General features: G+C 43.8%; 1 protein-coding gene across 2 annotated transcripts; it reads right to left on the reverse strand.

Annotated features, from left to right (window-relative positions):
- Window positions 1-998: 998 nt before the first annotated feature.
- On the reverse strand, window positions 999-8,188 carry ZNF706 (zinc finger protein 706). Of its 2 annotated transcripts, none has more exons than XM_053983375.1 (4): window positions 8,057-8,188; window positions 4,941-5,077; window positions 3,624-3,731; window positions 999-3,006 (listed from the first exon to the last, which is right to left on the reverse strand). In XM_053983375.1, exons 2-3 carry the CDS (start codon window positions 5,073-5,075, stop codon window positions 3,636-3,638), a joined length of 231 nt encoding a protein of 76 aa, XP_053839350.1. In that variant the 5' UTR covers window positions 5,076-5,077; window positions 8,057-8,188; the 3' UTR covers window positions 999-3,006; window positions 3,624-3,635. The 2 variants fall into 2 exon arrangements, with proteins under 2 accessions (XP_053839350.1, XP_053839359.1); XM_053983384.1 differs by lacking the exon at window positions 8,057-8,188 and adding an exon at window positions 7,599-7,723.
- Between the last annotated feature and the right edge of the window lie 4,771 nt (window positions 8,189-12,959).

Raw genomic sequence — 12,959 nt, forward strand, 5'->3', positions numbered from 1 at the left:
GGGATGTATCAAGAGCACTGCATAAACTGCTTCCCTAAGGCTACACAGCAACTGTCTTCAACTTCTCTCTTGGATTTTTCACACAGCTTTTTGATGGTAAGAAACTAGAAGCCCTGAGATAGGTAAAGCAAAGGCACAGAAATAAGCCTGAGTAACAAAACTGCAAAACTGTTCTTGATTACTCAGTAGTCCCCATGATGATGGCCTCATCATAACCATACCTGCTAACTTTTTACTCTCTGAGACTTTTTTAGAATATTTTAAGCCTCATTTAAAATGAAATTTCAGATGCTGCTTAAAGAGATTCCCAGAAGATGAAGGCTTCTGAAAATGCAAAACCCCTCAAAGTTGCTCCACAAGTATCCATGACAGCTGATGTCCATGACACAGTAAGACCCCTTCACCTGTACGCTGACCCTGCACAGAAATTAATCTTTCTCAAGGGAATACAGGAAACGTTCCATGGCTATTTTTCTTTCTTGCATAGTTTGACAGCTTCAAGTTCCATGGCCATCCACAGCCATGAAATTAATTTTCTAGGTGCAGCAAAAGCAGGCAGGAAATATGAAATTTTATCGTTTATATTTTTAATTCTCTTTAATCAGACACATTACAATGCACAACTGTGTCTTTAGCCAGGTACTAGGGTGTGCTGTCTTTCAGATCAGGAAGAGATGGAGAAATACTCTTTCCTCTGATCTTTTAGGTACAACGAGTATTGCAGGTATTCTGACTGAGGGCTATTGACACATTTAGTACAGCCTTTATAACAATTCAGTCACAGCTTTCATTTACTTCTGTAATTAAGATGACTGTTATTGCAGCTGGGGATCTTACTGAACTGAGGATCATCCTTGCTTTCCAACATGTAACCCCATCATTTCAGAGGGTATTTTCAACTTGAGCATCATAAGAGTTTTGAAAATACCATTCTAACTGAAGGTAACCATCCCACTAATGATGCAGCTCTCCAGCTCTTCAGTGCTCATTAACAGAGATTGTTTATGAAACAAGTCTTTTATTTAATGCTACACAATCTGAATTGAAGGAATAGAACATTTGCTTCACCTCAGGCCCAAGCTTTAGGGATGCATCCCCAAACATTTTCCAGAGTAAAACCAGATTATTAAATACCAATCAGTGCAAGAAACATCTTTTCCATTTCTACTCAGCGTATTTTTAGACAAACTACAGCATTAGAACATTGAAGTACCTCTCCCCGATACAGCACATAGGTTGAAAGCAGATTTCTTGCCTTGTGGAGCCAGTTTGTCAGGATGTATGTATTGATAACATTAAAGAAAAATAAATGAATTGTTACATTCTGATGTCAGGTGTACAAGTGCAGTAGTGGATTAAGCTGAGGAGAATAACATTATCTATAAAAGTTAAGTGGTATACAGGTTATCCCAGAGTGACTATAATACAGAGAAACTTTATGTCAAAGTAAGTATTTACACAGATACTGTCACAGCAAAGAGGACAGGAAGCTAGTCTCACAGAAGTAGTTCAATAAAGAGCAAATGAGTGGACAAAGACAAAGGTTTTGACTTTATATAATAAAATACCAAGTGCATTCTTTCAAGTGAATGAGTCTTTGAGACTATGGTCCTAGATTTTAGGAAGCCATTTGAAGGTCAGATGTATAGTCCTGCTGCATAGCAAGGGTTACTTGGACTGCCAGAATTTTTACATCTGTTGTAAACTCTGCACATCACAGCAATTCTAGTACTGCTTCTAACTGCAGGGTCAAAACTAAAGCTCTTAAGCCCCCTCCAAAATGCCTAAGATGGGATTTTGTATAGTAGACCTTCCAGCACAATTCAGATGTTTCTCCACTACTTTTGTGCTGTACATCTGGGATTAGAACACAGCCCAGAACACTTTAGGGGTAATTAAGTTTATCTGCTCAAATGGTCTTGGCCAGAGTGATTATCCAGCTTTTTCTTGTCATTGCAACTTTAATCACATCCGATTTCTTTAAGTAGCCATATTATTTTAGTTACTTTGGCTCTTTTCCAACAGGCTTATTTTAAGCTGGTTGTGAAGGAAGGTTATTAATGGCTGGCTATTTTATGTATTCCTTCAAGAGAGAAATAACCAGACACATGTGAGGGGGAACATGTGTGGTTGACTGCTCAAAATAGCATTAAAAATATTTTCAAATCCAGTTTTCAACTAAGAGCAGAGTTGCTTTAACCTAGAATTTGGCAAGCATTTTTCAAGCCAGCATTTCAATCTTGCCACCTCTCAAGCTTCCTCAGTCATCTACCTAAATAGAAAGGATAACAAGCATAACCAGAGTTCCTCCAGTGCATGACTTCAAGGAACATGATCCCTCACAGTAAAGGAATCCCATTTGAAATGGCTTGCAGTACTTAAGACTCCAGTACATAGGACAAAAATGTAGAAGGAAGTCTCATGATTCTCATGCAGCTGCTCAGGGGTGTGCTGCACCTTGAGGCATCAGCTTGACCACTAGTGGCTGGGCTCAAGCAGGCAGCACACCGGACAGTAAATCTGAACAGCTTCCCTCTCCACTTTAAGATTAATTTACTGTAATGTACATTACTTGCAGTGGAATGATACTGCTCATTTTTTGGCAGGATGGGGAAAATTCCACTTTTGTATTTTTTATTATTTTATAAGGCAGATAATGCAGAAAGGTGAAACAGAATTTCTACAAGGAGTTAATCTGTGATATTGTAAAATCAAAGTACTACTTTATTAAGTGAGTTATTTTACACAATATGAACATCAATATAATTACAATTGTAAAAAATTTTTTATAACAAGTATGGACTGATTTTTTAGGATTTCCAAATAGGGCACAACTGTACATTTACACAGAATTGTCTTTGCATGAAACCCAAGAGGGAACAGCATAAAAATATGAATGTTTCTGTAGCCCCTTCATTTTTGCTGATCAACAGTTTTAGAAAAGCAGCTGCAGGTTTGTTATGTAAGGTCTGACAGTAGAAGAGTCAATAGGTGTCATGACTTCACCTATAAAAAACAAGAACAACTTGGTTAAGCTGAACCATTACACAATGCTGCTTACCTCTGATGAACGAAATACCATACTACTGCTTTTCACCTTATTTCAGCCTTTTATTATAACCACTTTCAGTTACAGTCTAACAACTACCTACTGGGAAATCTCTTCTACAGTCAACACAGAAATGCAGATTTTTCTGCATTCACTTGCATAACTTCAGGAACAAAAAGGCTCAATTGTTGGAAATACACTAAATGACTGTTTACATTACATGTTTTATAGTAACAGACAGATTGTACTTATGTATTTTGTTCAAAGCAGAACTAACATTTCAAAGCAAGAACTAAATAATGAAGTATTCCTACAACACTAAGGATGACCATTTAAAATAACATTAATCCCTTTTAAAAACTCTGGGCACAGTGAAATGCCACAGCCATTTCTCCCATGTAAGAACTAGCTTGCTTCTTTCTTCTGTTTTAACAGTTCAGGGGTATAACTACAACCTACAGTAGTTTTCATATTATAAGAACTGAAGCAGGTTTTAAGTCACAGTTGTTGATGGTAAAAGACCAATTTGTAATACACCTTTCTCAGACAATCAATTAAAAATTAAGGTAATGACCTGTAGACAACTTTATGCCTGAACATCAGCCAATTCTGGAGGAAGTGGAGTCTTAGGATGCTTGCTTTCAAAGTGCTGTTTGAAGGTCTTGGGATCCGGCATTTGAGTCTGATTAAAGAGACACATTAAACTTTATGCACAGTACAAGAGTTAAATAATACTACAAAACCTAATCCCTGCTATATTTTATTTTCTTTCCCCAGAAGCCAACTACCCCCTTGATGACACTGCTATAGTGACAGAAGCACCACTAATTTAGCTGCAGGGTAAGATGGAGTATTTAACTGCCTATTTTCAGAGGTGCTTTTAAGCACTGCTATCACACTTGCTTTGGCATGGTCATGAATGGTGTTATTCTGGCTATGTATCTTCCTGCACATCTTACACTTCACAGGCTGGTTTGGCAGAAAACCTACCTCCTTCACCATTTTCTTCTTCAACACCTTAAAGATAAACGTTTATCCTTTACAGAATCAAATCTTTATGAAAGCTATTTCTTAATAAACTCTTTAGTTTACCAATAAGTCAAGAAGTTACATGGCACGAACCGAGTCTCTACTTGGCACAAGCTATCTCAGACCTTTGCTATGACACAGTTGCAGGCATCAGCTCCCCAAAGTGATTGATATTACAGCCTGATTTCACAACATGAGGAGCTGGTTACAAGTACTTAAGTAAGCAACTCTGAATTTGGAATCTTATTTAAGACATTTGAAGTGGCAGATCTATTCTGAGACTGACTGTTGAAGTGAAAATGGCACTTTTATCCTTCAGCTCCAAAAGAAGCATTTAGGAAAACCAGCCAGAAGGAAAAGGACAATCTGATTAGTACTCAAATTTCTTTTTTCTTGTTAAGTAAATTGTTCTAGCGAAAGTTACTGTGTATCAAGCTTCAATTAAAGCTTTTGGCACCACTGCTTCTCCTTTCTACAGCAACGTCCATAACCACTGATTCCAAGACAGGCCAATTCCATCACAAAGAAAATATGTTTCCACGTAGAGACTAAACAAGAATTGACTGCACGCTTTTTACATGTTCTATCTCATACTAAGAGAACATGCAGACCACTGTAATACAAAAGGCAAAATAACTACCCAAACCAGACCTGAACACAACCCCTCAGATTTTCTATCTCAATTACCAGTATGGCTGAGTAATCTGTAAATCACATAACAGATGCACACTCTTCTTATAGCAACAAGCTAGACAACCACTTAAGTATTTTAGTTTCCACTATAAAATCATCTGAAAATCCTGTTCTAGGCAGGAAGACAGCTCTCTCCCTACAAGACTATTTTGAATTCAGTTCCTCTTACCCTACAGACAGTGCAGGTATATATCAAGGCAGCCTTGGCTGCAGCCTTCTGATCATGTCCTTGTTTCTTTTTTTGCTCAGCTTGCTTTTTGGCATTTTTCTGCTGCGACTGAATCTTCTGCTGTCCACGAGCCATATCTACAAACAAAAAGAAGACATTTAGTCTACAAACATGAGAAACTACTGCTGCTATCTGACTGAGCAGCTGTAACCATGAGCACAATGCAGTCATATGCTCTGTCCACAAGGCCTACAACTCCCATAACTCAAACACAACAGACATCTGTTCGAACTCTTTGCTATGTAAAGCCTCTGGGTTCAGTATCATTCTTAAAATAAACACCAGAATTATTAGGCCATTCTAAGGTGTCTTCCTCTACTAAGATTCAAGCTCTACTTTTGAAAAGTGTTTTCAATAGTCAGAATAATGAAAAGTTTCCTTTACAGTTAATAGAAACTTACTCTCTTTTTCAAAATGTACTGAAAAATTCAGGGGTTTTGTTGTTTGTGCATTTTTTTTAAATTAAAGATTAAGACTCAACCTTTACCTCTGGAACTTGAAACGAGTTTCAAGAAAGGCAAATCAAAGTATTACCCAAGATGTATTACTGTCTTCTGTTTTAGGCACTTGTGAGCTGCTTTGAAGTTGGGAACTCCAAGAACAATAGGTCATTCCTCTTTATTGAAGGTGATTTTTACAGGTGGCTATTGTATTTTTATTTTCAGCCTCATTTATGTGCATACAATTTCTTGGGAAAAAAAAAAAAAAAAAAAAGACTGCCCCCATCAGAAATCATTACTGTATCTAACACAGGAGCACAAAGGAAGTAAATGGTATTGACATATGCCATTACAAGGTCCACCAGAAGACAAAATGAGACAAAAGCATCACAATTCAGGGAGCATCAAGACATCACATTTCATAGTGGTGCACTCCACCTGCACGCAGCCCACCGGGACACTCAATTCAGTCTTTACCCCAGCCCCAGAGCACACACCAGACAGGATTTGGGCACACCAACAGAACAGGATTCAGCATGTGGTTATATAACCCAGCAGCCCAATTTCTGCTATTGTGTCTCTCGCAGCCTTCACGGCCCACGCACGGTTCAGTTGTACAGCTCTCTCAGAAGCACAACACTGCCCAAGCACAGGACAGCTAGCCAAGTCCATTGTTCTCAGGACAACTAGTAAAGTCTGGTGTTCCCAGGAGGGCAGCTGCCTGGCCACTGCCCCTCTGGGTAAGCTGGGCACTCGCCCCAGGTTTGGTACTTGTGGGACAGACACACTGCATGGCTACACCACGCCCCTCCCATTGGGACAGGTGGCTTCCCAATGTGGGAGAACAGCCTATCCAAACTGTGACCAACCTCTAGTAAATATGTATGAAAAGCCCTTAAAAACCACGATGAAAATTAAGTTTCTATGAAACATCAACAACATGAAAATTCGCTGGTATTGTGGGAATTTTTGGACATGTGCCTAACATGTGAGCAAAACAATGGCCCTGAGACTCAGAACAGCTCTTGTGGATTGAGAGACACCTCTGAGGCCACAGCCCAGGTCTTTCATGGCATCAAACACCACCATGCAACCCTCTGCAGAAGTATTAGACTACGTCTTCAGGGTTCCCTCCTCTCCCCTCACCAGTTTCTCTAAAAGAGAATTCAGAAGTCCATACAGCTAGTATCATTGAACACAAGCTCCATTAACAAGAAGATAGAAATACATGTGGCATCCAACAGTTTCCATAAGATACAAGACTCAATGTCAGTAAGATTAAAAGTGCCAGTCTATGTTTCACTGGATGCTACAACTACTCCAGAACATCCCAGCCACGGCCTCATGCTGTTTATATACAGCACGGCTCAATCAGAACACGGCTCAATCAGGATTCCCACTTTAAAAAAAAAAAAAAAAAAATATATATATATATATATATATATTGCCAATAGCTTTGCATACACAAGAAGGAACAGTAGGTTTTATTTCACTTCTTTTTAATCAGCATTACAGCAATCATCCAGGAGTCAAGTGGTTCCTGACAGAAAATACTCAGATGTAACAAAAAAGAATTCTTTTCACAAAGTGTCTGCATATTACTTTGTATTTTAGTGCCTTGATAAGTACTACATTACAACAGCCAACCACACTGAGCTTTTATGTACTTGGCAATTGCTGGTTTTAGTTAAGTCACAGACAAGAAAACACGACCACAAACATTTGCTCAAAAATATCAAACACCACACAATGTCTGGGACCAAAAATCCAAGAGTTTAAATACCACAAGTTACATTAATACAGCTGAAACAGAGAAAAGTAAGGTTTAGACTACTATTTTTCTAAGAAAGTAACAAAAAAAAAAAAATCCCAAAGCTCGTTTAAAAGAATGATGAGTTCATCTACAAAGCCAAATCACTAATTTCAATTGCACAACGTAGGTAAGTGTTGTTTTCCCTATCAGGCACACCCTCACAGAGTCCAGCAGACCAGCCCGCTGTCTCCAAATAAAGAACGCGCGAGCACGTAGGAAACAGAACACACGGAAAAAATCTGCCGCCAAATCGTAACAGGATTTTTTGCTGCCAAATCATAACAGCAGCAGCAGCAGCACGGGCAGTGTCGGGAAGCAAGGCTGAAACCCGCAGCACAGCCGTACCTCACACGGGGTCATTTCCTCGTAAGTAACCAGAATCCGAGCGGAGTTTCAAGTCCTAAAACTGGACACCGACAGCTGCTTCCGCTGTCACTTCCAGAGGCACACAGCAGCTCGAGGCACCGCGGCCTCCCCGGCCAGGAGCGAGGGGCTCGGGCGGCCGTTCCGCAAGGGCCGCCCCGGCCCGGGCCCGGCCTGCGGCGCGCAGGGACGGGGAGCAGCCGCGGCCCTCAAGCGGGCCCGGCGGGGCAGGGGCGACCGCAGCCCCACCACGTGCCCCGCGAGAGGGAAGTGACCACGGAAAGACAGACGGACGGAGGCCGCAGCCGGGGAGCGGCGGCCCGCGAGCGGAGCGCGGAGCGCGCCCCGCTGCCGGGCCGGGCCAGGCCGCCCCGCTTCCCCCGGGCCAGGACTGCTCTCCTTCCCCACCCCCTCGGCTCCGCTTCCCCGGCGCTGCTCACCCGAGCGGGATCCGGGCTGGGCGGCCCTGCCGAGCGCTGTGGAGGCTCCGCGCGGCCCCGCCGCCGCCGCTCGGGAGGAGAACGAGGAGGAGGAGGAGGAGGAGGAGGGACCGGGACCGGCAGTGCGCGCGCGCCGGACCCGCCCCCGCGGCCGCGCGCCCCGGGCCAATGGCGGCGCGCGGCCGTTACATAACGCCGGCTGGGGGGGCGGCGGGACCCGCCGGGTGCGGAGCCGCGAGGTGGCGGCGCTTACGGGGCCGCGGGTTCGCGTCCCGGCGCCGGAGGACCCTGCGGGGTTCCACCGCGGACAGCCGGACTGGGTGGCTGAGGCTGCCAAGCCCAGCTTTGGCACCCTCGGGACCCCCCTGCGCTGCTGCGGGCAGGGGCGCGCCGGAGGTCCGCGCTGGGCGGGGTCCAGTCCTGGGGCGCACCGGGATCAGCCGGGACAGGCAGGCTGGCCCCGCCCGGTTCCCGGGAGCGCAGCCCCGGTGGAGCCGCGGCTGGCGGTGCCGCAGCGCCCGCCAGATGCGGCAGCGCTGCCCTCGGGCCGTCGCCGCTTCCCGGCGGGCCCGCTCCCAGCCACATTCCTCTGTGCTTAGCGTACGGGCGCGGCCTAAAAATAGCGCTGCTGCTGCTGCTCCGCGGGATCCCGATAAATGGCTCCGAGAGGCTCTCGGGAAGGCGCTGCGCAGGAGGGGATTCTGTTCTGGCTGCAGTCACACAGAGGGCCCGTGTGTAGGCTTGAAGGGTTAAGTAAAGCAGAAGGAAACAGCCTGCGATGAGAAGAATTTTATTCACGTTTAAAGTGCAGTAGATCTGGTTTGGACACGTTTTGCAAGGATCGTAGAGGAAGTTTACAGGCTGTATCCACTGCACGTGTGATTTGGAAGTTATTGACTTGCATGAATACAGATGTAGGCAGGCCCTGTAAGGAGGCATAAATGAGCTCTTTATTTTCTATAGACCTCTTTGTAGGATTCAGCCAAAGGAAGGCTGAATGTTTGTGCCTGCTCAGATTATGCACCTGTTAGGAAAAGGCAGAATACAGACAGCATCTCTGCTTAGAGGTGACATTCTGCCACTCATTGACTAATTGTAGCTTCCAAACCTGGCCTCTTGAACATTTTTGTGTCTCGGGCAAAACAGCAAACATAATATGCCTACTAGAGGAACTATAAGGTGTTAGCTTGATGTTTTGCAGAGCTTAGGCTGAATGATTTTAATGTTCTGATCTAAGAGAGGAAAATGCAACAACAACAACAACAACAAAAATCCCTAAAGAAGCACAGTGCACGTTTTAGGCCATTATCTTGCCTAGAGCATGATAGCAGTTATGAGAGAGCTGTATAGTACATTTCTGACACTTAAGTCACTGGAAGTTGGTCCAGATGTCACTACATCCAAGACACTCAAACATAAGCCTGTGACAAAAAAATGAATTCTCCTTTAAAAAAATCTTCCTAACATTCCTGTTTGCAACTATGTCTTCCACATTAAACTGATAGCACTGGAAATGTTTATACCAGGACGGTGCAATCCACGCTGCATTAAAATGATCTTGTCACTAGGTTCTGAACTTTGTGGAAATAGGCAACTATAAAAAAAAACCCTCAAAGTGTATATGTGCATGGGCTTGTGGGGTGGTGTGGAGAGGGAGACATTTTGTGTCCTAGGCTTGCAAGCAGGTGGCTTTCAGAATGAAGTTTTGCTTTCATCAGGGAGAAGACTGACAAGTGAAAAAGTAGCTTCTGTCCTGGCTGATGCTATTTTTAAGGACTGCTGGCCTCATATGTGGAACTGGAGAGGGTTTTTCAAGCATTGTGTTCCCATATTATGGTGTTGCTATGCATCTGGCTGGACAAGAATTTCAAATAAAGTGGATCTCCCAAGTACATGCTGAGCTCTGGCTGGTCTTGGAAGCCTTTTCTGCTTTTAGAAGAGCAAGGGATAGATCTTGCAGGACAGGGGACTGTGGCTGTGTCTCTGTCTGCTCTGTCTTCTATCCCTTTGTGCTGTAGATTCTGGTCACTGCATTGGTCCCTGTATTGCCCAAGTCACAGCTTTGCAATAGAGATCATTCCAAAGAGTCTGTTAGGAAAAAAACAAATACCACAGTGAAAGAAGAATCTAAGTGCTCATAGCTGAGATTTCTACTACTAAGATAATAAGGAAAACTTCCCATTGACTGTAGATAATTTTTCAAAATTGATTCACTGCATGAAAGTTATTTGTCACACCAAAGGGGGTATTTCCATGCACATGTGCAGGTTAGCAGAGGGACATGGGGTAGGTGCAGTGAGCTGTTAGAGAGGCAGGGCGGGCCTGTGCACTCGATGCTTTGTGTAGCTCTGATGAAATGAATCTGTGGTAATTACAGTTTATCTGGTTTGTGGACTTCCTCTCCTCTGTGTTGCTCCCACATGAGGTGAAACAAGCCAGAGTGTATGAACAAAAGTATAAATAGAAGTTAGAAAGTAAAATAAATGCAGACTTTAGACTGAAATGTTGCATCTTAAAATTACTAGAAATACACTGCAGCACTTTTTTGTGTGCTTCTTGTTTAATTGTTGTTTTCTAATTTAAAAACATCTCCCAAACCCCACGGATATTATCAAGTACTCTGCATTAAAATAGAGTGAAAAACAAGAACATCTCTCGGTAGTTAAGGGTAGGCAGAATGCAAAGCGTTTATTACCCCAAGCCAAGCCTAACAAAATTACAATTCACTGAAATCTGTAGAAGCAGCATATTCTTAGAAAACACAGCTCCTTAAGGATAAGGCATTTTAGCCCCTATGTAGCCCCTAAAAATAGTCCAAATGAAAAAAAAGAAAGATGTTATCTTCTCACAATGAGGCAATTGACAAGAAACAGACTTCAATTTAAGCCCAAGCTTGAATGTAGTGGTCAAATAAACCCCAAAATGACGGTCTACTGAAAAGGGAAGCAGCAAAGGAAATTGGAAGGAGCGGTGCTGTGAGGCAGAATTGTTTCTTAGTGTCTTGTTTTTTTTTTAACAATCATGTTTGTTTGTTATTCTCATGCTTATTTTTCATCCCCTTGGATTCCAACCCTCCATCATTTCCTGTGCCTGCAGAGAGGTGCAATTTCTGCCATTAGGTCAAAATACCTGTTCTGCTCAATAGCAACTTATTGGCACGTGGATTTTGTTACAGGTCAGTTTGAGCTGTGTCACACTGGTGTGACTGGTGTCCCCACCACAGTTCCCTGCTGGGAACCACGTGGCGTTTTGACATGTGTTATTAAACCCGTTTTGAAAGCAGTTGTCGTGAGGTGCAGGGCAAGTTTGCTCACAACAGCATGGGTGGGGCTGCATCTCCCTTCTGAATCAGCCCCTGTGCATCTGCCAGGTCCTCCCACTGCCATTCCCTGCTGCACTTACTGGGGTGTATTTTTCCTGTTCATTTGCTCCTGTGTTCTCTATTGACCCAGTGTCACATCAAACATCATCTCAACTGGCTAAATGTTGCCTTGTGGCCAAGGGCTGCCCTTGGCCCTCGCTCACAGGGAGGAACATGCCGTGTGCCTGCCTATTGAGGGCTTTTATGTGGTGCCCCACCATGATCCCTTGTCATGTCTAAAGAAGTGAAGGAAAGGAAAGGAGATGCCCTGGGCCTGCAAGTGACAGCAATTTGGTCACTAGATTTTGTGGATGCAGACCAATGTTGACACAAACACAGAATAGGAGAGATTGGCTTTGAACCCAATAGCCTTTGAAAGAATAGTCAAGGCTGATGCAATGGTAGATCAGAGTCAGCATCGCTGAATATCAGGGACAGGATGACATGGATGCAGGCAGAACCCCAGCCAGGCTGTAATCCTGGTAGTTAGTGCTGTTTGATGGAAAACATCATTCAGCCGTGCCTATCCAACTTGGGGGCCTCACAAGGTGGTGTTTTGCTCATTTACCCTTTCTCTGCTTTGTGGACTTTCACTTCCTCCCTCCCCCACATGTTAGCACACTGTTCTTTTCCCTGTAAAGGCATTTTTCACAGCCACAGCTCCAGCTTTCATACATCCAGTTCACGCCTCCCTGACACAGCATTAACTCCTGTCCCTCCTCACAAATCCAATAGATTCTTAGCACTGCACTGGCATGAGATGATACCAAGTCACAATACATATATACTGAAGAAATAAGTATTCTAAGGTACATGATGGTATGCCTCCCTTTGCATGCTGCTGCAGAACTAGGTGTTCTATAGTGCACAGTTCTGTATACTGATCCACAAGGTTTAAAAATGGAAAACGAAGGTAGAAAAAAAAGAGAACAAACTAATTGAGAAGGAAAACCAAAGATGAAGCTCTCTTTTGGAAAGAAGCCAGCACAACAATGCAGCTCTCTTGGCAGGGCACTTTACGCTTGTGGTACCCTTGCAATTCCACACTAGCTTTAAAGAACCAGCCCCGTTAGCAGCAATGCAGCATCTTCTCCTGGTTTGCCTGCTGCCTTTCTGAACAGCTTCTTTGTTCCAGGGACACCTGATGGATGGCATCCTCCAGAACAAGGACAGCCTCAGGTGATGTCCACCACATTGCCAGCCTCCCTGTGCTCCTCACAGTACTCCTGGTCCCATCAGTAGACTCCAGAAGCACATAAATAAGACTGACATTATCCTTCCTAGCAGGACAGTGCCCCCTTCTTCTGCACCCCCAGTGAGCTGGCAGTGTACCAGGTGGCCACACATTTGTAAACCTTTTCCAAAAATTGATGTAACTCTCACTTCTACCTCGCCTCTATCATGGGATTAGGCTCTTGTGCAGCAAGGCAGCCTGCAGAAATACTTTTGCCACCAAACCTTATATTAGGACAAACCCAAGAAAGTGTCCCAAAGTCAATGGTAGATTTTGGTGGCACAGAGACTACAGCTAGTTGTCCTTTC

The sequence above is a fragment of the Vidua macroura genome, chromosome 1 (genome assembly GCF_024509145.1).
Source record: "Vidua macroura isolate BioBank_ID:100142 chromosome 1, ASM2450914v1, whole genome shotgun sequence".
Lineage (NCBI taxonomy): Eukaryota > Metazoa > Chordata > Aves > Passeriformes > Viduidae > Vidua > Vidua macroura.